General features: G+C 43.8%; 1 protein-coding gene and 1 long non-coding RNA gene across 4 annotated transcripts; one reads left to right on the top strand and one right to left on the bottom strand.

Annotated features, from left to right (window-relative positions):
* Window positions 1–14323: 14323 nt before the first annotated feature.
* On the bottom strand, window positions 14324–25989 carry LOC118904939. 3 transcript variants are annotated; one of them, XR_005022135.1, is made up of 5 exons: window positions 25417–25988; window positions 23918–23979; window positions 18297–18408; window positions 15618–15719; window positions 14920–15427 (listed from the first exon to the last, which is right to left on the bottom strand). It is a non-coding gene; the product is annotated as an uncharacterized LOC118904939 (long non-coding RNA). The 3 variants fall into 3 exon arrangements; XR_005022133.1 differs by having other exon boundaries at window positions 14324–15719; XR_005022134.1 differs by having other exon boundaries at window positions 14920–15719; window positions 23922–23979; window positions 25417–25989.
* On the top strand, window positions 14913–19205 carry LOC118904927 (alpha-1,3-mannosyl-glycoprotein 4-beta-N-acetylglucosaminyltransferase-like protein MGAT4E). The gene is given in 4 exon segments (XM_036871062.1): window positions 14913–14920; window positions 15635–15764; window positions 17013–17169; window positions 17737–19205. Coding segments are annotated over 4 exon segments (1440 nt in total). The 3' UTR covers window positions 18882–19205.
* Window positions 25990–25993: the final 4 nt, after the last annotated feature.

Here is a 25993-nt window from a genome sequence, read left to right as displayed (position 1 = left end):
GTTCCTAGAAAGTTGGGCTTTGAAGACCAGTAGTGCTTATTTTCCAGAGAGCCAGAGGGTTGTGGGAAATAGAGATTCCACTCTTAAAAGATGCTCACAAAATCCCACATGATCCGAGAATCAGAACAGAAGCAGTCATTTGAAAGGATCCCGGGTCACACCTACCTCCTGATCTTGGAGAGTCTCCCAGAGAGGCAAGAGGCAACTACAGCACAGCCTCAGGGACAGAGACACTGGCAGCAGCCATTCGGGGGAGCTCCTTCTACCTCGTGGACGCTGGTACCAGCAAGCATAATTTCAGAATCCTCCCTTTAGCTTATCAGCCTCAGGACCGAGCCCTACCCATTTCCACCAGACTATAGACACAAGTACTAGGATGCTGCAGGCCAAGCAACTAACTGAGCAGGGGCATAGCCCCATCCACCAGCAAACAGGCTGCCTTCAGACCCTCTCAATGCACAGCTGCCCCTGGACATGGGCCCAGCCACCAAAAGCCCCAGGACCAGCCTCCACACCTCAGTGGACAGGCACCAGCCCCAGAGTCCCCGGCCCCTCTGACAAGTGAGCCTGCTCTGGCCTTGGAGTCAGCCTCACCATCGGCAGGTGATAACTGCACAGGGACTGGATGGAGCTTGGACCTACCCAACAGCAAACCTGCTCTAGCATTGGGATCAGCCTCATACACCAACAGGCACACACCAGCTCCAGGAATACCACAGCCCAGCAGCCTGTGTGACCAGAACACTCACTTGCAGGCCAGAAGCAGCCATGGACTCAGCTGGGTCCTGACCCTGCCCATCAGAATGCCAACACAAGATTAGGGATACCCCAGACCCTGCAGAGAGCTGTGTCAGGAACAGTGATCCAACACCAACTCTGCGACTCCTGGGCCCTGCAGCCAGAACGCAGGACCTGTCTCTTCCTCCCAGTAGCCAGCATAGCCCCAGAACCAGTGACTGGGCACTAGCCCTGATATCACCTGGACTGCAGTTCTACCCATAAGTGAACCAGCACTAGATTTGGTGTCCCCCAGAGTTGTGCAGCCAGCTGCCTTATGATTTAGTCTCACCAAGCAGCACAGACAGCCTCCATACAAGGCAGAGCCTGGCAAACAAGCAGTCTGGGGGCAGCCAAGCCTACCAGACCACCCACAGTAGTCAGCCCACCACAACAGAAGAGCCCAAGCAGCCCACATAGGGGGTACACCTAGAACATATAGTTCTAGTGACCAGGGGACACTGGGCTGCTGGGACACATAGGACCTCTCCTACAAAGGGCACTTCTCCAAGGTCAGGAAATGTAACGAACCTACTACATATGTAGCAATAAAAACAGCAAGTTAAGAAAAATGAGGTGACACAGAAACATGATCCAAATGAAGGAACAAGATAAGAACCCAGAAGAAGATCTAAGTGAAGTGGAGATAGCCAATCTACTCAAGAAAGAGTTCAAGGTAATGACTGTAAAGATGATCAAAGAACTCAGGAGAAGAATGGGCTTCCCTGGTGGCGCAGTGGTTGAGAATCCGCCTGCCAATGCAGGGGACACGGGTTCGTGCCCCGGTCCAGGAGGATCCCACATGCCACGAAGCAACTAGGCCCGTGAGCCACAACTACTGAGCCTGCACGTCTGAAGCCTGTGCTCCGCAACGGGAGAGGCCGCGACAGTGAGAGGCCCGCGCACCACGATGAAGAGTGGTCCCCACTCGCCGCAACTAGAGAAAACCCTCGCACAGAAACGAAGACCCAACACAACCAAAAGTAATAAATAAATTAATTAATTAATTAAAAAAAGTTTTTTAATATATATATATATTAAAGATAGTCCTCGCATCACAGATGAAGGGAATAAAAGGGGAAGAAAGGAACACTGAAGAAATGAGAAGACAGATCAACCAAGACGGTGAATTTACTGAGAAACAGTCGTTCTTTCTCCCTCTTCCTTTTCTTTTCCTCCTTTTCCAGGTCTCTTTCGGTTCCAATCGAGAGAAGTCTTGAGAGTTCTGAGAATATTTCTTTAAGGGCTTCAAATCACCATACCTACATCCTCTGCCACAACTACACACACAGGAACAAAAATAATCCTCTGCTATCTACTTGTGTAGGAGGGATTCATGCAAAATAAACTACATGGAGACCGACAGGTGAGTTTTCTACCTGTTCTTTATAATGTCCTTCCATTATAGTGAATCCCACACATTATGAGGCAGAAGCGGTTATGTGGGCTTCTCCTTGAAGTCAAAAAACTTGCAGTCATTTCAAGTACCTGATGATCATAGGGTACAGCCAGGGAGGGTGCCGTCCCCCTTGGGGTGGGGGGTGGATAGGCGCCCGCACCTGCGCACCCCCTGATGTACAGCTTCTGGAGAAACAAAGGGCGGTCACACCGCAGACAGCCTGTCAGGCTGGCGGGCCACTGGGCAAACGGACCAGCCTGGAAGTGCCCCATCGGATGCTGAAAGCAAAACTCTGTCCCCCCTGTGAAGCCAGGCAATTTGGACCAGAGAGTCAGAGGAGACCGGTAATCAACTCCTCCTCTCTGCTCACCTCCTTGGGGTTACAGCAACCCCATCTCCAAACCCAAATCTGACCCTGGAGTGCCAAACTGGGAGTGGCAGGTGGGCTCTGCCGGTGCTTCAGCGCCCTCTGGAGGTTGTCTGCTCTAATGGCAACTCTCAGCCCTTCCTCCTCCTCCTTCCCTAGTCCTGGGGGCTGCCTTGGCCTCCTGCAGCTGCTGGCCTGATTTCATTCTTCTTTTTTCTCCAATTACAATGAAGTGTCCTACAGAGGTTTAGAATCTCTTGGAGAAGGAAGATCTTTTAGTCAATACACCTTAACCATGAGAAGTTAGTTTCAAGAATGAACCTGAAATACTGTATTTTTCGCCTGATGATTCCAAGGAGAGACAGCTCATTTTCTAAGTCATAAGAAAAACCAAGTTATAAATATGATATTCCGAGCCAGAGATGAAAAAGAAGTGTTTAGCACCCTGCCTCATGTCATATGACCAGGATTTAAATCAATCAGCTGCCACTTTTTTTTTTTTCCTGGCTGCCTTGGGTCTTTGTTGCTGCTTTCTCTAGCTGTGGTGAGCGGGGGCTACTCTTCGTTGTGGTGCACAGGCTTCTCATTGCAGTGGCTTCTCTTGTTGAGGAGCACGGGCTCTAAGCATGCGGGCTCAGTAGCTGTGGCACGCGGGCTCTAGAGAGCAGGCTTCAGTATTTGTGGTGCACGGGCTTAGTTGCTCCGCAGCATGTGGGATCTTCCCCGACCAGGGCTTGAACCCGTGTCCCCTGCATTGGCAGACGGATTCTTAACCACTGTGCCACCAGGGAAGTCCCCTGTCACTGGTTTTTAAATCACATGACCCGACTTTAAATCCATCAGCTGGACAAAGAGGAGCCTGAAACAAGATGACGGAGTAGAAGGAGGTGCTCTCACTCCCTCTTATGAGAACACCAGAATCACAACTGGACAGCTGCTGGACAATCATCAACAGGAAGACACTGGAACTCACCAAAAAAGATACCCCACATCTAAAGACAAAGGAGAAGCCACAATGAGATGGTAGGAGGGGCGCAATCACAGCAAAATCAAATCCCATAACTGCTGGTTGGGTGACTCACAGACTGGAGAACACTTATACCTCAGAAGTCCACCCACTGGAGTGAAGGTTCTGAGCCCCACGTCAGGCTTCCCAACCTGGGTGTCCGGCAACAGAAGGAGGAATTCCTAGAGAATCAGACTTTGAAGGCTAGTGGGATTTGACTGCAGGACTTTGACAGGACTGGGGAAAACAGAGACTCCACTCTTGGAGGGCACACACAAAGAAGTGTGCACATCGGGACCCAGGGGAAGGAGCAGTGACCCCAGGGGAGACTGAACCAGACCTACCTAGTGTTGGAGGGTCTCCTGCAGAGGCGGGGGGTGGCTGTGGCTCACCGTGGGGACAAGAACACTGGCAGCAGAAGTTCTGGGAAGTAATCCTTGGTGTGAGCCCTCCCAGAGTCTGCCATTAGCCCTACCAAAGAGCCCAGGTAGGCTCCACTGTTGGGTTGCCTCAGGCCAAACAATCAACAGGGAGGGAACCCAGCTCCACCCATGAGCAGTCAAACGGATTAAAGTTTTACTGAGCTCTGCCCACCAGAGCAACACCCAACTCTACCCACCACCAGTCCCTCCCATCAGGAAACCAGCACAAGCCTCTTAGATAGCCTCACCCACCAGAGGGCAGACAGCAGAAACAAGAAGAACTATAATCCTGCAGCCTGTGGAACAAAAACCACATTCACAGAAAGATAGACAAGATGAAAAGGCAGAGGGCTACGTACCAGATGAAGGAACAAGATAAAAACCCAGAAAAACAACTAAATGAAGTGGAGATAGGCAACCTTCCAGAAAAAGAATTCAGAATAATGATAGTGAAGATGATCCAGGACCTCGGAAAAACAATGGAGGCAAAGATTTAGAAGATGCAAGAAAGGTTTAACAAAGACCTAGAAGAATTAAAGAACAAACAAACAGAGATGAACAATACAATAACTGAAATGAAAAATACTCTAGAAGGAATCAATAGCAGAATAACTGAGGCAGAAGAACAGATAAGTGACCTGGAAGACAGAATGGTGGAATTCACTGCTGCAGAACAGAATAAAGAAAAAAGAATGAAAAGAAATGAAGACAGCCTAAGAGACCTCTGGGACAATATTAAATGCAACAACATTCGCATTATAGGGGTCCCAGAAGGAGAAGAGAGAGAGAAAGGACCCAAGAAAATATTTGAAGAGATTAGAGTCGAAAACTTCCCTAACATGGGAAAGGAAATAGCCACCCAAGTCCAGGGAGCGCAGAGAGTCCCAGGCAGGATAAACCCAAGGAGAAACATGCCAAGACACATAGTAATCGAACTGACAAAAATTAAAGACAAAGAAAAATTATTGAAAGCAGAGAGGGAAAAACGACAAATAACATACAAGGGAACTCCCATAAAGTTAACAGCTGATGTCTCAGCAGAAACTCTACAAGCCAGAAGGGAGTGGCATGATATACTTAAAGTGATGAAAGGGAAGAACCTACAACCAAGATTACTCTACCCGGCAAGGATCTCATTCAGATTCGATGGAGATATCAAAAGCTTTACAGACAAGCAAAAGCTAAGAGAATTCAGCACCACCAAACCAGCTTTACAACAAATGCTAAAGGAACCTTTCTAGGCAAGAAACACAAGAGAAGAAAAAGACCCACAAAAACAAACCCAAACCAATTAAGAAAATGGTAATAGGAACATACATATTGATAATCACCTTGAATGTAAATGGATTAAATGCTCCAACCAAAAGACACAGACAGGCTGAATGGATACAAAAACAAGACCCGTATATATGCTGTCTACAAGAGACCCACTTCAGATCTAGGGACACATGGACTGAAAGTGTGGGGATGGAAAAAGATATTCCATGCAAAGGGATATCAAAAGAAAGCTGGAATAGCAATACTCATATCAGATAAAATAGACTTTAAAATAAAGAATGTTACAAGAGACAAGGAAGGACACTACATAATGATCAAGGGATCAATCCAAGAAGAAGATATAACAATTATAAATGTATATGCACCCAACATAGGGGCACCTCAATACATAAGGCAACTGCTAACAGCTATAAAAGAGGAAATCGACAGTAACACAATAATAGCGGGGGACTTCAACACCTCACTTACACCAATGGACAGATCATCCAAACAGAAAATTAATAAGGAAACACAAGCTTTAAATGACACAATAGACCAGATAGATTTAATTGATATTTATAGGACATTCCATTCAAAAACAGCAGACTACACTTTCTTCTCAAGTGCGCATGGAACATTCTCCAGGATAGATCACATCTTGGGTCACAAATCAAGCCTCAGTAAATTTAAGAAAATTGAAATCATATCAAGCATCTTTTCTGACCACAACACTATGAGATTAGAAATGAATTACAGGGGAAAAAAACGTAAAAAACACAAACACATGGAGGCTAAACAATACGTTACTAAATAACCAAGAGATCACTGAAGAAATCAAAGAGGAAATCACAAAATACTTAGAGACAAATGACAATGAAAACAGGACGATCCAAAACCTATGGGATGCAGCAAAAGCAGTTCTAAGAGGGGAGTTTACAGCAATACAAGCCTACCTCAAGAAACAAGAAAAATCTCAAATAAACAATCTACCTTTACACCTAAAGGAACTAGAGAAAGAAGAACAAACAAAACCCAAAGTTAGCAGAAGGAAAGAAATCATAAAAATCAGAGCGGAAATAAATGAAATAGAAACAAAGAAAACAATAGCAAAGATCAATAAAGCTAAAAGCTGGTTCTTTGAGAAGATAAACAAGATTGATAAACCATTAGCCAGACTCATCAAGAAAAAGAGGGTGAGGACTCAAATCAATAAAATTAGAAATGAAAAAGGAGAAGTTACAACAGACACCACTGAAATACAAAGCATCCTAAGAGACTACTACAAGCAACTCTATGCCAATAAAATGGACAATCTGGAAGAAATGGACAAATTCTTAGAAAGGTATAACCTTCCAAGACTGAACCAGGAAGAAATAGAAAATATGAGCAGACCAATCACAAGTAATAAAATTGAAACTGTGATTAAAAATCTTCCAACAAACAAAAGTCCAGGACCAGATGGCTTCACAAGTGAATTCTGTCAAACATTTAGAGAAGAGCTAACACCCATCCTTCTCAAACTCTTCCAAAAAATTGCAGAGGCAGGAACACTCCCAAACTCATTCTGTGAGGGCACCACCACCCTGATACCAAAACCAGACAAAGATACTACAAAAGAAGAAAATTACAGACCAATATCACTGATGAATATAGATGCAAAAATCCTCAACAAAATACTAGCAAACAGAATCCAACAACACATTAAAAGGATCATACACCACGATCGAGTGGGATTTATCCCAGGGATGCAAGGATTCTTCAATATATGCAAATCAATCAATGTGATACATCATATTAACAAACTGAAGAAGAAAAACCATATGATCACCTCAATAGATGCAGAAAAAGCTTTTGACAAAATTCAACACCCATTTATGATAAAAACTCTCCAGAAAGTGGGCATAGAGGGAACCTACCTTAACATAATAAAGGCCATATACGACAAACCTACAGCAAACATCATTCTCAACGGTGAAAAACTGAAAGCATTTCCTCTAAGATCAGGAACGAGACAAGGATGTCCACTCTCACTGCTATTATTCAACATAGTTTTGGAACTCCTAGCCTCGGCAATCAGAGGAGAAAAAGAAATAAAAGGAATACAAGTTGGAAAAGAAGAAGTAAAACTGTCACTGTTTGCAGATGACATGATACTATACACAGAGAATCCTAAAGATGCCACCAGAAAACTACTAGAGCTAATCAATGAATTTGGTAAAGCTGCAGGATACAAAATTAATGCACAGAAATCTCTTGCATGCCTATACACTAATGATGAAAAATCTGAAAGGGAAATTAAGGAAACACTCCCATTTACCATTGCAACAAAAAGAATAAAATACCTAGGGATAAACCTACCTAGGGAGACAAAAGACCTGTATGCAGAAAACTATAAGACACTGATGAAAGAAATTAAAGATGATACCAACAGATGGAGAGATATGCCATGTTCTTGGATTGGAAGAATCAATATTGTGAAAATGACTATACTACCCAAAGCAATCTACAGATTCAATGCAATCCCTATCAAATTACCAATGGCATTTTTTACAGAACTAGAACAAAATATCTTAAAATTTGTATGGAGACACAAAAGACCCCGAATAGCCAAAGCAGTCTTGAGGGGAAAAAACGGAGCTGGAGGAATGAGACTCCCTGACTTCAGACTATACTACAAAGCTACATTAATCAAGACAATATGGTACTGGCACAAAAACAGAAACATAGATCAATGGAACAAGATGCAAAGACCAGAGATAAACCCATGCACCTATGGTCAACTAATCTATGACAAAGGAGGCAAGGACATACAATGGAGAAAAGACAGTCTCTTCAATAAGTTGTGCTGGGAAAACTGGACAGCTACATGCAAAAGAATGAAATTAGAACACTCCCTAACACCATACATAAAAACAAACTCAAAATGGATTAGAGACCTAAATGTAAGACCGGACACTATAGAACTCTTGGAGGAAAACATAGGAAGAACATTCTTTGACATAAATCACAGCAAGACTTTTTTGACCTACCTCCTAGAGAAATGGAAATAAAAACAAAAATAAACAAATGGGACCTAATGAAACTTAAAAGCTTTTGCACAGCACAGGAAACCATAAACAAGACGAAAAGACAACCCTCAGAATTGGAGAAAATATTTGCAAACGAATCAACGGACAAAGGATTAATCTCCAAAATATATAAACAGCTCATTCAGCTCAATATTAAAGGAACAAACACCCCAATTCAAAAATGGGCAGAAGACCTAAATAGACATTTCTCCAAAGAACACATACAGACGGCCACGAAGCACATGAAAAGCTGCTCAACATCACTAATTATTAGAGAAATGCAAATCAAAACTACAATGAGGTATCACCTCACACCAGTTAGAATGGGCATCATCAGAAAATCTACAAACAACAAATGCTGGAGAGGGTGTGGAGAAAAGGGAACCCTCTTGCACTGTTGGTGGGAATGTAAATTGATACAGCCACTATGGAGAACAATATGGAGGTTCCTTAAAAAACTAAAAATAGAATTACCATATGACCCAGCAATCCCACTACTGGGCATATACCCAGAGAAAACCGTAATTCAAAAAGACACATGCACTCGAATGTTCATTGCAGCACTATTTACAATAGCCAGGACATGGAAGCAACCTAAATGCCCATCAACAGACGAATGGATAAAGAAGAGGTGGTACATATATACAATGGAATATTACTCAGCCATAAAAAGGAACGAAATTGAATCATTTGTTGAGACGTGGATGGATCTAGAGACTGTCATACAGAGTGAAGTAAGTCAGAAAGAGAAAAACAAATATCGTATATTAATGCATGTATGTGGAACCTAGAAAAATGGTACAGATGAGCCAGTTTGCAGGGCAGAGGTTGAGACACAGATGTAGAGAACGGACATATGGACACCAAGGGGGGAAAACTGCGGTGGGGTGGGGATGGTGTTGTGCTGAATTGGGCGATTGGGATTGACATGTATACACTGATGTGTATAAAATTGATGCCTAATAAGAACCTGCAGTATAAAAAAACAAACAAACAAAACAACTAATACTAAACTTTCATTGGGTTATTTGTATGGAAATATGTTAATATAAATGTTTCAGACATTACATGAAATTTCTAAAAATCTTATATGTTCTGGTATAATGTTATAAGTCATAATTCTAGTTATTATCTTAAAATATATATCTCAGAAATAACTAATTTTCTTGTCAACTGTCTTGTTATGAACTTTCATCAAATTTTTAACTGTGGTCATTTTTAAGTCTTTTGTCATTTACAGACAGTTCTGGGTGTACTCTGATGCTTTTGCAAATATGCTCCTGTAAAAGGGTTTCATCTTTAAGAAATTCATGGAAAAGACTCTGACAAGTACAGGTTTCTGGTAACTGACTGTACTGCTTAACTGAATGAATAAGCATTTTCAGAACTCTAATGAAAAACTGATGAACTCAAAAAAGTGCTAACAAAAGATCAAGATGAAAAAAAATTAATTACATGGGACTGAGTGAACTGATGAGGATGAGTATAATTTTTGTGACTTTCTGTCTGAATTAAAAAAAAAATCCAACAAGGACTCAGAGGCAAAGAATATACAAATAAATTTTCACTGCAAAGTAAAGGAGCTGTTACAGTGGAGGATTACTGGACTGAATGTCAATATTATGACATAGTATGAGTGTGTTTCATGTTTGGTAATTACAATCATTGTTGCTTTTGTTGTGGTCATCCATGTACAATGCTTGGTGTCAGTCTATTTATCTCTTGTAAAAATAAAATACAGTGTGTGTGTGTGAAAAAATTAAAAAAAAAAGTTGTGGTACATATATACAATGGAGTATTACTCAGCCATAAAAAGGAACGAATTTGGGTCATTTGTTGAGACGTGGATAGATCTAGAGACTGTCATACAGAGAGAAGTAAGTCAGAAAGAGAAAAACAAATATCGTATATTAATGCATATATGTGGAACCTAGAAAAATGGTACAGATGAGCCAGTTTGCAGGGCAGAGGTTGAGACACAGATGTAGAGAACAAACGTATGGACACCAAGGGGGGAAAGCCGCGGGGCGGTGGGTGTGGTGGTGGGATGAATTGGGAGATTGGGATTGACATGTATACACTGATGTGTATAAAATTGATGACTAATAAGAACCTGCTGTATAAAAAAAATTAAATTTAATTTAAAAATTAAAAAAAAAGTTACAGAACTCTAAAAGTGATTTTACCATGTGTAAATTATATCTTAATTTACAAACGGGAAAAATCCACAGTGAGATACCAGCACACACCTGCTAGAATGGTTAAAACTGAAGGACTGAAATACCAAGTGTTGCCAAATATGTGGATGAGCGTTGCTGGTGGGAATGCAAAGTGGTGCAGCCAGTCTGCAAAACAGCCTGGCCGTTTCTTACAAAATTAAATCTGTACCTACCACACAAACCAGCCGTCCCACTCTTACTTACCCAAAAACTTGCCCATGAATTTTTAGAGCAGCTTTATTCATTGTAGCCAAAAGCTGAAACAACTCAAATGTTCATCAGAAGTCATAAAGAGATAAACATAAATAAATTGTAGAAAAGGCAAACTATACTGATAGAAACCTTATCAGTGGTTTTCTGGGACTGGGGGTGGGGGGAACAGGGGAGGACAGAGATTGACAATAAAGGACCACAAAGCAGCTTTCCAGGGGGACAGGACTGCTCTATATCTTGAGGATGGTCACGGTGGTTCCTTAACTGTACACATTTGTTAAAATTCAATGAACTGTATGCTAAAAATAGTTTGTAAGTTATATGTCAATAGAGCTGACTTTAAAACTAAAAGAAAATAATAAATTATTCTAATCAAAATGGCATGGTTTAGGCACAAGGTTAGAAAACCATCCCCGAGAAATAAGGATGTAGAGAAACCTGATTTATCATAGAGATGGTGCTGCAAATGCCTGGGGAGAGTAAACAGCACCAGGATGTGTGGTCATCCACATGAGAAAGCTAGCATGACTGAAACCGCAACACACGTTCATACTGAAAACTCCATCCTGCATAACTTCAAGAAGAACACACAGGAGACCATCATTATGACCTCAGAGCTGGGGGGAGGGGAGACGATGTGATACTATTCACAGCGTAGTACAGATAGATAGATCGGTGGAACTACATAGAGTAAAAATAGCCTCAGGCTTACACATTACTGGATTTTGACAAGATGCCAAGGTAATTCAGAAGGCAAGGGAAGCTGTTTTCCAAAAATGGTGCTGAAACAACTGGATATCAGTGCAAAAAAAATGAACCTCAACCTCTACCTCACTCCATACGCAAATATGAATTTGAGATGAATGCAGACCTAAAGGTAAAAACTAACACTATATTCTTCACAGTGAAGGAAACCATCAACAAAATGAAAAGGCAGCCTACTGAATAGGAGAACATGTTTATTTGCAAGATATTTATCTGATAAGGGGTTAATATCCAAAATATATAAGGGACTCATTGAAACCCATAGCAGAAAAAAATAACCCAATTAAAAATGGACAAAGGACCTTAATAGACATTTCTCAAAAGAAGACATACAAGCGACCAACAGGTACATGACAAGATACTCAACGTCACCAACCATCAGGGAAATTCAAACCAAAACCACAATGAGATATCACCTCACTTCTGTTAGAATTGCTTTCACTAAATTTTTTTTTTTTTAAAGATAAGCGTTGGTGAGGATGTGGGGAAGAGTGAACGCTTGTACACGGTTAGTGGGAACATAAATTAGCTATTAGCTATTATGGGAGTTGCTCAAAAAATTAAAAATAGAACTAACTTCTGATCCAGCAATCCCACTTCTTGGTACTTATATATCCAAAGGAATTGGAATCAGGTTATCCAAAATACATCTGCACTCCCATGTTCATAGCAGCACTCTTCACAATGCCAAGGCAGGAAACAACCTAAATGTCCATTGACAGAGGAATGGATAAAGAAGATGTGGTGTATAAAGATATACAGTGAAGTATTGTGCAGCCTTTAAAAAGGTGGAAATCCTGCCATTTGTGACAACATGGATGAACTGGGAGGACATTATGCTAAGTGAAATAAGCCAGACACAGAAAGACAAACATTGCATGATCTCATTTATACGTAAAATCTAAAATAACGAACCTCAGAGAGGCAAAGAGTAGAATGTTGGTTGCCAGGGGCCGGGGGACGGGAGAAGTGCGGAGATCTTATCAAAGGATGCGAAGATTCATAAGCTTTGGAGATCTAATGTGCAGCAATGTGAATATAGTTAACAATGCTGTATTTTATACATGAAATTTGCTAAGAGGGTAGATCTTAAGGGTCTTAAGATTAATAACAAAAGAAAGAAAACAAAAGAAGAGAAGAGAAAAGAAGAGAGAGAGAAGGAAGGAAAGAAGGAAATGGTAACCATGAGAGGCGATGGGTATGCTATGTAGATGGTGGTGATTATTTCACGATGTAAATGTGCATCAAAATATCAAGTTGTACACTTAAAATATATATAATTTTTATTTGTCAGCTGTACCTCAATAAAGCTGGGGGGAGAAACCAAAATTGTAAAGCTTCTAGAAAGAAACATAAGAGAATATCTTTGCAACCCTGTAGTATACAATATTTCTTAAACAGGATTTTAAAAATCACTGACCATAAAAAGAAAAAATAATAAATTGTACATCAAGGTTACACATAACTGTTAGTTCAAAAAAAATGTTTTAGATCTTCTCTAACCATCCTAACTTCAATACAAAACTTTGAATAGTTTTTGTTTGTTTGATTTTTTGTTTTTTGGTTCCCAGAGGAGAAAGAGGGAGGGGGAAAAAGAGCAAAAATTGGAAGAAGATTCAAAGTGGGGAAGAGAGGGGGAGGAGAAAAGTTTTTAGTTCAAAAAGTTATGCCCTGGGCTTCCCTGGTGGCGCAGTGGTTGGGAGTCTGCCTGCCGATGCAGGGGACGTGGGTTCGAGCCCTGGTCTGGGAAGATCCCACATGCCGCGGAGCAACTGGACCCATGAGCCACAATTGCTGAGCCTGCGCCCCGCAACAAGAGAGGCCGCGATAGTAAGAGGCCCGCGCACCACAATGAAGAGTGGCCCCCGCTTGCCACAACTAGAGAAAGCCCTCGCACAGAGGCGAAAACCCAACACAGCCATAAATAAATAAAATAAATCAAAAAAAAAGTTATGCCCTGTTAGAAGGCTACAGTTTTTAGGTAGATGGCCTTGTCAAAACAACACTATTATGGATAAAGAAAATGTGATAAAGAAATAGATAAATAGATAGATACATACATACATACGTACAATGGAATACTATTTGGCCATAAAAAGAAGGAAATCCTGCCATTTGTGACAAGGACAGAGGGCACCTTGAGGGCACTATATTAAATGAAATAGGCAGAGAAAAACAAATTCTGTACGATCTCACATGTGTGTGAAATCTAGAAATAAATAAATAACAGTCACAGAAGCGATCAGACTTGTGGTTACCAGAGGCGGTGGGGGAGGGAGAACGGATTGGAGGAAGGTGATCAAAAGGTACAAACTTCCAGCTATAAGATAAATAAGTCCTGGGGGTGTGATGTACAGCGTGGGGACTGTAGTAAACTCTCTGTATAGTATATTTGAAAGTTACTGAGAGAGTAAATCTTAAAAATTCTCATCACGGGACTTCCCGGGTGGTCCAGTGGCTAAGACTCCACGCTCCCAATGCAGGGGACCTGGCTTCTTTCCCTAGATCACGCATGCCGCAACTCAGAGCCCGCACGCTGCAACTGAAAGATCCCGCGTGCCACAACTAAGACCCGGCGCAGCCAAATAAATAAAAATAAATAAATAATTTTTTTTTTAAACTTCTCATCACAAGGAAATTTTCTTTTCCTTTTTTTTTTGGTATCTATATGAGGAGATGAATGTTAACTTATGGTGGTAATCATTTTGCAATATATGTAAGTAAAGTTATTATTCTGAACACCTTAAACAAAACTAAATATTGATACATCGAGATGATGTCATCTCATTATCTTCTTTTCTCAGTAAAAGGCCAAATCTACATTTTTTTAACATCTTTATTGGCGTATAATTGCTTCACAGTGGTGTGTTAGTTTCTGCTGTATAACAAAGTGAATCAGTTATACGTACACATTTTTCCCCATATCTCCTCCCTCTTGCGTCTCCCTCCCCAAATCTACATTTTGCCTAGTGCCTAGCCAAGCATGTTAGCGTGGGGAGGGGAGAGCAGAAAGAGCTAAAATATATTCTTAGTAATGAAAAAGGACAGAGAAGGAGAAGACAAGGAAACTTCAGAGGCCACCTGGGCAGTTCTGGGCCCCAGGGAGAACTGGAGATTTGAAGTCCTATTTGTGGTGACTTAGAGACCCCGCAGGCAGCCAGGCGTGACCGCAGCCCAGGAGGGAGGGGCCGGCTGGGAGCCCTCCAGGAACGGGAGGGGTCGTTCAATACCCACCTCGTCCATTTGATTCAAACTCACAGTTAATTTCCAAACTTCTGGGTTTGAGATGAAAGCCTGGAAAGCTGGCTTTCAAACGTGATCCCCCTCTACCCAGAAGCAGGTGCTTGCTGTGAAGCTGGGGTGCTGAGCAGCCCCCATTCAAGGTGAACAATGGTTGTCAAGCAGGGTCTCCTGGGAGGATGCCCAGGTTCAGCCGCCTCAGAAGAGCCCTCTGGGCCCCCATCCTGCAGCGTTAAAGTTTTTTCTCCTTGATTTCATAGAAATCCCTGCTCTCTGATAAACCCTCAAGCCACATTTTAGACAAAAAACTCCAACGGAGGTAACACTCTAAACCCTGTCAAGACGTCACATGATTAGGAATTTCCAGCCATTTTTAGGTTTCCGTCCTTCTGACCAGTCCAGGGTGGGAGAGAGACACATACTAACTAGTTTCCCTTTGTTTCTCTGACTTGATTCATAACCTCATAATCTGCCAACCATAATCCTGGGAAGGATCAGACACAAAAGTAAGTGGGAACCAACAGACAAGACCCAATTTAGTGGCCAGTAACACCCAAGTGGAGACTCTGGCTTGAGTTTAAGGTCTGAGGTTGATTAATACCGAACCCTTGCTTTCCTCTTCTTGGTGATACATCCTTCTGGCTGGGTCTCTGCTCCAAGAGTGGGTAAGTGACAGAAGCTGCTCCAGTCTCACCTGGAAGCCCAGACGGGAGGTGAGGAAGGTGGAGGCCGAACAGAACCAACCTTCCTGGCCTTTGTCTTCCCTGAGGGGGCTACACGCAGGGGGGAGGTCGACGTCGGTGGGAAAGGCTAGGGAAGTCGTTTGGCAGTGGCGTCGGGGAGGAGGGGGGAAGGAAGTGGGAGCAGAGGACGCAGCACCACACCTGCCACGTCCCTGCAGAGCTGCTCGGGGCCCCGGCAGCACGCATCACTGCCTGTGGAAATACATCACAGTTGCCGTGACCTTGATTCTCCTGAGCTTCTTCCTCCAAGAGAAAAATGAAGAGCATCTTAAGTACAGTTTATTGTTGGTGAGTCCCTGAGGCTGAGCTTGGACCACTTGTCAATCCTTCAGTGGGGGGGAAGTTTCTCCAGTTATGCAAACACTCTAAAATCACTGTGGAAGTTCTAAGAAGAAAGCTCTTGAAAAATCAGGAGAGGGTCAGAGAAAAGATAAATGTTGGACCAGCCTTGAAATACGTATAAGGTTTGAGTAAAGGCGAGGAGGGAGGGAGGGCAGAGAGCTGCCAGGACACCTGTGGGGGGCGGGTGGGGGGCTCGGGGGTGTCCCTCTCCAGAGCCGGAGTCGTCATCCCTCCCGTCCTCACACAGGGACAGGCACTCAGGGCCCCGAAGTAACTCCTCCCCAATGTATAATACACCACCTGCCTGTGGAGGACACCGGCCCAGCACAGGTCACGCGGGTCCTAGAGCCCACGCTTCTCTGAAATTTCTGAAATTTTTGTAGCTATGAAAGCTAGAGGATGCTTATAATATGTCATTATTGCTGTTGGATTAGGAGCAGTTTGTGGGGAGGCACGAGGAGCCTGGGAAGGCAGGTGAACTGGGGGGTGACCCGCAGGCGGGTTTCAAAGGCAGCACCAGGCTCAAGCCCCAGGCTCAGGATTCACAGGTCCCGTGTCCTCGGGGACACTGTCACTGTAGGAAGTCTTCCGCTAACTTGCTGAATTCATCTGCAAAACGTAAATGCAGGTCGTGCTTGCCTTCTGGCATCAGATGCAACCGTGACCCCTTCACGTGTTTGCGTATGAAGTCGGCATGGAAGCTCGGGACCAGAGGATCCTTCTCAGACCAGCCAGAGCTTAGCATAAGGCAGGTGTGGGAAGGTGGTTCGGAAATGTGTGTGTGGTCAGAACTGGGCGAAAGAAAGGCCTTTAGAGCTGAGGACTGGGCCAGGCACTGCCTTCAGTGTCTGTCCCACAGCCCAGCACAGTCTGCACCGAGTTAGATGACATCTGCCAGCCCGAGAGTGGAGTAGAGGGAGATGTGGGCCCCGGTGCGGGCCGACAAGTCCTCACTCAACATAAGCCCGGGACCTTCCCGCAGGCATTCCGCACAGAACTGGGGGCCCCTCCCCTGACTCCAGGGCCCAGCACCCCTTTAAGAAAGCCCTGCGTGTTCCCGTGATGAGGGGGGGATAGTGGTTGACCGCATCCAGGGGCTTGCCTGGCCTGTCCTGAAAGGGGAACCTGACCCTCAGTTGACTCCAGGGATCTAAGGAAAAAGCTCAGGGGTGATGCTTATCTTCCTCTAAGCAGAAGGAAAAGAAGAAAATACTGGGGCAGCTCAACCAGGAGCAAATCGGCTCCGAAATCAAGAACCGTCTGGAGGCCTTCAAGGACATGCAGAAAACCTCCCCTTTGCTCTGACATGCCAAGTACAAATTCCTGGCTGGAGCCCCTCCCCGGGAAAAGAGTGAGAAGTGGCAGGCAGGCATTGGTCAGACTGGCAGAAGGTAGACGAGGTACATATTCCAAGCAGGGAGAGGAAGGTGGGTGGAAGGGGAGGGCGCTCTGAGGCAGGGCCCCCGCGGGACAGGCCCCTCAAGGAAGGGGGACCGGCTGGGAGAGGACCCCCGCGGGGGCAGCGTGGGGAAGCCTGGACAGAGGGGGCAGAGGGTGATGGTGCGGACCCCTGGGCTCCAGGTCTACCCGGGTCCCTGGAGAGCCTCCAGCCCAGGTCTGGTTGATCCATGGCCACTGAGAGAACTCTGAGGTCAAGGCCAGCAAACTCTCCTTTGGTACCTGGCAGCCTCTCCCCTCAGAGGGAGGCTTGTCCTTCATAAGGACCCCCCAACAGCCTTTCACGGCAGTGATGAGATAAAACCACGTCCCTGCTTCTGTCCAGAGGTCAATTGCCCCGGGGAGAGGACGTGTGAGCTTGTCTCGGGTATTGGGTGCTGACCATAAGGGGCAGCCGTGTGGGGACAGAGCCGGGGCCGCCCCACCCTCTCGAAGTGCGGACGGCCCCTCCGCCCCCCAGAGCTGCTGACGGTGGGCGTCTCCTCAGCGCAGCAGCCCCACGGGAGCCGCCTCCGGAACACCCTGCGGCCCCTGTTCCAGGCGTCCTCGGGACCCGAGCCGGAGTGCATCGTGGTGCTGGCCTCCCTGTCCGACTCTGACTCTGAATGGCTCAGCCAGACGGCGGCCAATATCTCCGACCTCTTCCGAGCGCACACTGAGGCCCAGCAGCTGCTCGCGGTCCGTGGCCGGCTCGGCGGCCCCCCTGTCCCGGGTGGTCTGCACAACGCCAGCCACTCCTCCCCCTGCGAGGCCCCGTACTCCAGGCAGAAGGCGGACTACGCCCTCCTCATGCACTTCGCTGCGAACCTCTCCGAAAACTTTCTGATGCTGGAAGACTGGGTTCACCGTGTCCCCAGGTTTATCTCTACTGTCTACTGGGCACTGTCAGCCTGGAAAGAGCTGCCTTGGGTGACCCTGGAGTTCTCCAGCCTGAGCTTCTCTGGGAAAGTTTCCCACTCCAGCGATCTCCCCCGCTTGACCTCTTTCTTCCTCCTTTTCCACAAGGACACTCCTACTCACTTGCTTCTCTCTGAATTCCGTCTTCTCCTGGCCCAGAACGTTCCAGTTCGTTTCGGTTCCTCAGCCTTCTACCACATGGGCAATGATTCTGTGCTCGAGAACACGTGCTTTCCTGCAGAGAAGGGAAAGGTCTTTGGTGAACGAGACAACGTCACCGCCAGTGTCCGCACGGACATGGTGACGGTGCTGAACGATGTCCCCCAGTACGCCTACACTCTGAACAAGGAGAGCTTCGCCACCCTCAGTCCTGTCAAAGGCAACCACCTGACAGTGGTCCTGGAGAAGCCACAGAAAGTCATCTGGATAGAGGTGCTGACAGGGTCTGGCAAACAAAGGCAGTACAAGCTGGAGCAAGGGCAAGTGGAACTGGGCTACGGCCCCTTGGAGGATTTCAAAGGCTGTGCTCGCTACATGCTGCTAGGTCCAATGGTGGCAGGACATTTGGACCAGATGGTGTCTTATGAGGAAGGTTCCGTGGAGGAGCTGAGTTGCATACAGCTGCTGGTGCTAGCACCTCAAGAGTCCTGGCTCCTCATCAGGCAGATCAAAGCCTGGATCACCGAGGATGAGGAAGAGGAGAGTTAGCCAGCACACCGCCAATCCGGGAAGGACGGGGCTGGGGAATGGAATCTCCGTGGTTGGCAAGAAATAAAGCTAGAAATTGATGGAGGCCTGCTCACTCTGAGTTGGGTGACCACGTGATTTGTTGTTCTAACTGGGACACTCTTGAGAGTGAGAGCAAAAAGAAGCACTATTCGAAACGACACTAGACAACAGATATGAACCAGGATGGTCCCAGGCAAGCCGAGATGTATGGTCACCCTAATTCTGGTTTTTGTAGGCTGCTTAAGAGAGCGGACACAGTCTGATGAGGGGCACAAACAAGACAATACACTTCCACCTCCCAAGGGCCAGTGAGAGGGAAGGAGTCACTGTGAACTGCCTTGATTTTTATCTACACACAAGTATAACATCCTAGGGTCTTTGCAGGAAGGAGCTGCCGCCCTATCTGGAACTGCCACAGTCTTGACAGCACCATGATCGTGGAGGTGGGACTGCCTTTGCCTCACATTGACACACCTGTCAGTCTGTTCGGGCTCTTATAACAGAATGCCACAGTCTGGGTGGCTCGTAAACAACAGAACTTTACTTCTCACCGTTCTGGAGGCTGGGAGTCCAAGATCAAGGTGCTGGCAGATTCAGTGTCTGGGGAGAGCTCCCATCCTGGTTCATAGATGGCCGTCTTTCTGCTGCGCCCTCACGTGTGTACCTCACAAGGGGGTGAGAGGGCTCTCTCATTTTTATGAGGGCAGAAATCCCACTCACAAGGGCTCCTTCCTCAAGCCCTAATCACCTCCCAAAGGCTCCACCTTCTAATACCATCAACTAGGGGGTTAGGGTTTCAATGTATGAATTCTGTGGGGACACATTTAGACCACAGGAAGACCCAAACCTCCAATGTGTCAAGGTTAAGACCTTGCTGGAGGAAAGTTTGCTTAGCTGGGATTCAGGAATAGACATTTCAAGTAGTTGTGAATCCCCTAGAACTGTGTGCAAAATTTGATATGAATTCATATGTGCATTTTTCTAAGGAGAGGATACTTTGCTTCCATCAGAGCATTGAAATGTTCCATATCTGCCTCAAAAAGTTAAGAATAGCTAAACCAGCAGCTATAACCTTCTTGAGGGAAGAAACTGTATGTAACTTAGAACAGAAATCCTTCTATTTCCACTGAAAAAATGAGTTGGTATTACATATTCCTTCGTGTATCTATTCAGCAAATATTCGGATGCAAACTTAAGGTTAAGTGCTGTTAAAGGTAATATGAATAATAAGATGAACCAAACATGGATGATATCAACAAAGGACATAACACAAAAATCAGTAATTAAAATTAAATGTGATATCGGTTCTGATTCTCTCTAATTTGATGATTGAAATTGATGAACCCAATAAAAACATAAATGAGGGGACTTCCCTGGTGGCATAGTGGATGAGACTCCACGCTCCCAATGCAGGGGGCCCGGGTTCGATCCCTGATCAGGGAACTAGATCCCACATGCGTGCCACAACTAAGGAGCCTGCCTGCCACAACTAAGACCTGGTGCAACCAAATAAATAAATAAATAAATATTTTTTTAAAACAACAACAACATAAATGAGGAGGTTTGTAGTTTTTTTTTGGTTTTGAAATATTTCCTAAATTTAAACTTATGAAAAAAATCTTTGAATATAACTAATTGTCTCTCACTGGGATATTTATTCTCCCATTTCATTAGAAACAGAATAACATCATGGGATACCATGTATACATCTAAGAAAGATAAAAATTCCCATGTTCCATGCATTTTGTGTTGACCAGTAAAATGAAAGCAAAGTCTTAGGGTGAGGTTTCCATTTAAAAATTCCAATAAGGGCTTTTTCAGCTGACAAAAACCTGTTTTGCATTGGCCTGGTAATTCTTCTTTACCTTGTTATTTTGCTATGGCTCTCAGTCAGATGCTATGTATATTTTGTTCAGCTGTTCTAGTTGTCTTCACTAAGAAGTTTCAAATTACCTAGATTGCTATTATAAAAACACTTTTATGTACGACTTGAAAAGATCTTCAAGACACAACCATTAAATGAAAACACTCAGGCTTCAATACAGTAGATTCACTACAAAATTATTAGTTAATGCAAAAAAAATCTACACATTTCTATTCCGTGTAATTACAAATAAAGAAACTACAGAAGATTCTGTTACTGGTGGTTTGTCTGACTATGAACCCTATAAAAACTCTCCTGATTAAAACAACTAAATATGCTACACATAACGCTTAAAAGCCGTTGTTATGTGTATCACTGGAATGAAAACAATATGAGAAATTCTCAGAGACCAAAAAATTAAACAAAAATAGGACTCCAGATAGGTAAATAAGGACTGAAGCTGGCTTTTGCCCTGAGGGAATTAGTCAAGTGCCTGGGACACTGGGCCGAGTGGGGTGCAAGGGACGGGAAAAGGTCAGGATAACCTAGGATTTCAAGATACGGGAGACAACCACGTAAAGCCGCAACAGCAAGGGCTGCACACTCAACAGAGAGAACTAGGGAAAAGTACACACCACTAAACGGGACAGAAACAAAATCTACTAGAGGGGAAAATATCTCCCCTGATATTCCCAAACACAAGCCGTCCCTTGTGTAGATTTGCAGCCACCTGCATCAACACTACGAGGTGATCTCAAAAATCTCCAGCCAAGATAATATTTTAAATTGGCCACCACTCAAGTTGGTAATTTCCCCCAAGATGCCTGGAAAAGGCAAATGCAAATCTTTTGAAGAATTTAGGACTCAAAGAATCCTCACAAAGTTCTAAAGAATAGAAACTCATAGTAAAAACAAAAAAAAATCGCAAAACACACAAGGAAATAAGACACCATAGTGAGAACCAGAAGAAAAAAAAAATCATTATTGGATTAACTTCAAATATTAGGTAAAAATATTCACGTTAAATTTCTAGGATAACTCCAAAGGCTAGAAATAGTGTTTCCTGCCAAAACCAGAGAGAGGGAGAGAAAAAAAAAAAAAAAGTAATGAGAAAGAAAAGAAAAACTCAACCAGGTCTCCTAAAAGGCAATAAGAGAGGGAGAAAAAAGAAAAGTAGAAGATACTTGATGTAATAGCATAAATTCATAACTATAAATATTACCTGACAGATGAAACTGAACCAAACTCATTAGCTAAAAAAGATTGTCTTAATTTAAAAAAATATACAGCTTTTCCTATTTATAAGAGGCTTACCTGAAACCTAATAACAGAAAAGCTGGAAGAAACAGCATGGAAAAAAGATATACCTGGCTAATACAACTAAAATAAACGATATCCGACAAGACAGACGTTAAGGGGAAAAGAAAAAGAAGCATCACCAGAGATAAAGAAGATCAAGACATATCTTAGGGGTTGTTTGATGAAAGATGAACCTGATGAGGGAGCTAAAACAATGTATTTAACTGTAGACTTTACCTCAAGGAGACAAAATTAGTATTAACAAAACACCCAAGGAGAAATTGCTAAATTCACAAATACTCTCCCCAGCCAAAAAACAAAATTAGTAAGGTTGGAATACAATCATCCAGCTTGACCCAATGGGCACATATAGAACATTGCATCCTTTATAATTTTTTTAAAGGCATACATGGAACATACATGAAAATTGACCGGGCAGCATCTCAACAAGTCCCGAAGAATTGAAGTGGCACCCCAAGTTCACTGACAACAATACAGTTAGCTTCTAACCTACCTGGTTTCTAAATTAATGATAAAAAGAAAGATTTTTAAACCCATATTTTTTGGCATACACACATATTTCTAAATAATTCATAAGCTAAAGAAAAATCACAATGGAGGTTAGAAAATATTTAGAACTGAACCATAATGGAATTACTAATAGGAAAAGTTGGGTCATGCAGTTAATCCTGTTCTTGAAGGAAATTTATAGCCTTAAGTGAAAATAAGTGAGACTATAAATTATAAAATAAACAAGACTGAAAATTAAAAAGGTAAGCATCCATCATAAGAATTTAGTAAACTAGAAGAAACAAAAAACAATGAAAATATAAGGAAAGAAATCTTCAATATAGGCCGAATTTAATGTCATATGAAGAAACATCATGAAGAGAAAGAAATGGCAAGCCACGCAGTGGGAGGAGTATTGTAGTACATGGAACAAAGAATGTCCACCCAGAAATGTATAAAGAACTAGTACAGATGAATGAGAAAAAGACAGGCAACCCAGTGGGCCAAAAACTTCAACAAGGAACTCTGCAAAAGAGGAAGTGTTTCAAAAGGAGCTCATCTCATTTCTCCTCAGGGAACTGCAAATAAAAATTAAAATGGCTAAAATTAAAAAGACTGAAGCACCGCATATTGGAAAGGATGTATCAGAGAACAAGGATTGGTAAACTATGGCCCATGGACCAAACACAGCCCACCGACTGCTTTGCAAACACAGCTGTATCAGAGCACAGCCATGATCACCTGTCTATACATTGTCTAGGACCACTTTCATGCTGCAAGGCCAGAGTTGAATAGCAGTGACAGAGGCTGTATAGTTCACAAAATCTAGACTATTTACTGTCTGGCCCTTTACAGAAAATATTTGTGAACTTCTGATGTAGAAAAGCAAGACTTCTCATCACTACTGGTGGAAGTGCAAATCGGTCCAATCACTTTAGGAAACTGTTTGCAGAATCCATTGAATCAAATATCGTGCACCTGACGATGGGGTAATCCCATTCCTAGGTAAACACTCATCCAAGTACCTGTGCCCCAGGAGACATGTATGACAATGTATACAGGAGCATTATTTGTAACGGTCACAAATTGGAGGCAACCCAAACGAACGTCAGTAGTAGACCGGGTAAATAAATTTGATCTAATCATACAACGGAACACTACTCAGCAATGAAAATGAATAAACTACTATCACAACAATACGGATAAATCTCACAAACATAACGCAAAAAAGAAGCTAGATACAAAAGACCACATACTGTACGATCCCATTTATATAAATTCCTAAAAGAGGCAAAACTAACAGTCACCTCCACATTATTTGAGGCCAAAACCCAAGTCTTACCTACTGTGGAAGTTTCTCCCTCCAGTCACTTTGCTCAAAGGAGAAGCCGAGCAGAAAGTCACCTAAGAGAAAAATCAATGGGACACAGAGACAATCAATGTCCTTCAGAGTCACATATTTAGTTGTTTTAATCAGGAGAGTTTTTATAGTGTTCATAGTCAGACAAACCACCAGTAACAGAATCTTCTGTAGTTTCTTTATTTGTAATTACACTGAATAGAAATGTGTAGTTTTTTTTTGCATTAACTAATAATTTTGTAGTGAATCTACTGTATTGAAGCCTGAGTATTTTCATTTAATGGTTGTGTCTTGAAGATCTTTTCAAGTCGTATATAAAAGGTTTTTATAATAGCAATCTAGGTGATTTGAAACTTCTTAGTGAAGACAACTAGAACAGCTGAACAAAATATACATAGCATCTGACTGAGAGCCATAGCAAAATAACAAGGTAAAGAAGAATTACCAGGCCAATGCAAAACAGGTTTTTGTCAGCTGAAAAAGCCCTTATTGGAATTTTTAAATGGAAACCTCACCCTAAGACTTTGCGTTCATTTTACTGGTCAACACAAAATGCATGGAACATGGGAATTTTTATCTTTCTTAGATGTATACATGACAGAGAAGGGTGGTTGTCTCAGGAGGCTGGAATTAGGAGGCTCTTCTGTGCCTGGAGCTTCACCACGCATTGTCCAGTCTGGTGAAGACCATTCTGAGCTGGCCTGGAACGTGGCTGGATGGTGGCGGATGGGGCCCCATGCAGGCCTGGGCAGGAATCAGGTGACTTCTCTGGTGGGCAGGCGGGAGGTCAGTGCTCGTCACCTGAGCAGTGTCCTTTGGGTCACTTGGGGGTGTCTCTCTGTGTCCAAATCCAGACTGGAGAGTCTGGACGGCCTCCCAGAACAGTCTCCGAGTACTTTTCTGTGGGTCTGTAAGGGGCTGCGTATCAGCTTATTTGAGGGATTTTGGCAATCCTGGATGAGGATCTACTACCTGTTTTCGTAAGTAAAATTTTATTAGAACGTAGTTACTTTTATTCATTTACGTATTATCTATGGCTGCTTTCATGCTACAACAGCAAAGCAGAATAATTGCTACACAGACCGTATGCCACCAAAATATTTACCATCTGACCCAAACAGAAAAAGGTTGCCAACTCAGACACACACAGCGAAGACCATGTGAATGCACAGTGAGGAGAAGATGGGCATCTACAGGCTAGGGAGAGAGGCCTCAGGAGAAATCAAGAGCAAACGTCAACCCGGCTGGGAACTGGGTATGAGAGGGAATGGGCATCTCGGCCGATGTGTGGCTCCTGGCCCTCAGCATCTGTTACTGTCGCCTCCTGTCCCCTGCCTCTGCTGCCAGCAGGGCTCAGCTCGAATCTCTAACCGAGCATCAGCACTGTCTGCAGAGAGTCACTGTAGCAGCTGATATCTGTTGAGTGTTTTGTTCTATGACAGGCCACATGCTAAGCACATTACATGTCTTATAGCACTTACCTATCTGTAGACAGGAGTCAGAAAGAAGTTGAGGAAGTCGTCCAGGTTCTGATTCAGTCCAGTCTGCCCCCAAAGCCAGGTCTTTGGCCCCGGGGGCTGGAGAACCCAGATCCAAATGAGAAGCTTGATCTGGACCCAAAAGGAGCTCCTGAATGAGCCTGAAGGCGTGAGGGCCTGGCCATGTGAGCAAAACCAGTCACGGAAGCAGGAAATGAAGATGCCACTGTCATTCCTGAGGAGACTTGGCCAGGCTGTGAATCCTCTGGTTGAAAGTCTGCCTTTTGAAGAACTAACGTGACTACACAATGATCAGTTTCAGGCCCTCCTGCTCTACTTTGAGCCTGTCTCTCTCTGAACGCCAGATTCCTCCCTGCTAAGCAATTTGCAGACTTGGAGATTTCCAGTTCCAGCTTGGTGTGGTTCTACGTTTGACAGGACTCTCTCCCTGTTCGAGGCTAAGCGGTCTAAGTAGCAGGGACAGAAGTCTGCGGAGGAGGATCTGGAGCTGCAGGCCCTCCTTGTAGGAGTACCTGGGAGCCCAGTCCGGGGGAAAGAGGTGGGGCGCGGAGTGACTTCG

This window comes from Balaenoptera musculus, chromosome 1, assembly GCF_009873245.2.
Source record: "Balaenoptera musculus isolate JJ_BM4_2016_0621 chromosome 1, mBalMus1.pri.v3, whole genome shotgun sequence".
Taxonomy (NCBI): domain Eukaryota; kingdom Metazoa; phylum Chordata; class Mammalia; order Artiodactyla; family Balaenopteridae; genus Balaenoptera; species Balaenoptera musculus.
This window is presented reverse-complemented; position numbering and strand designations above follow the sequence as displayed.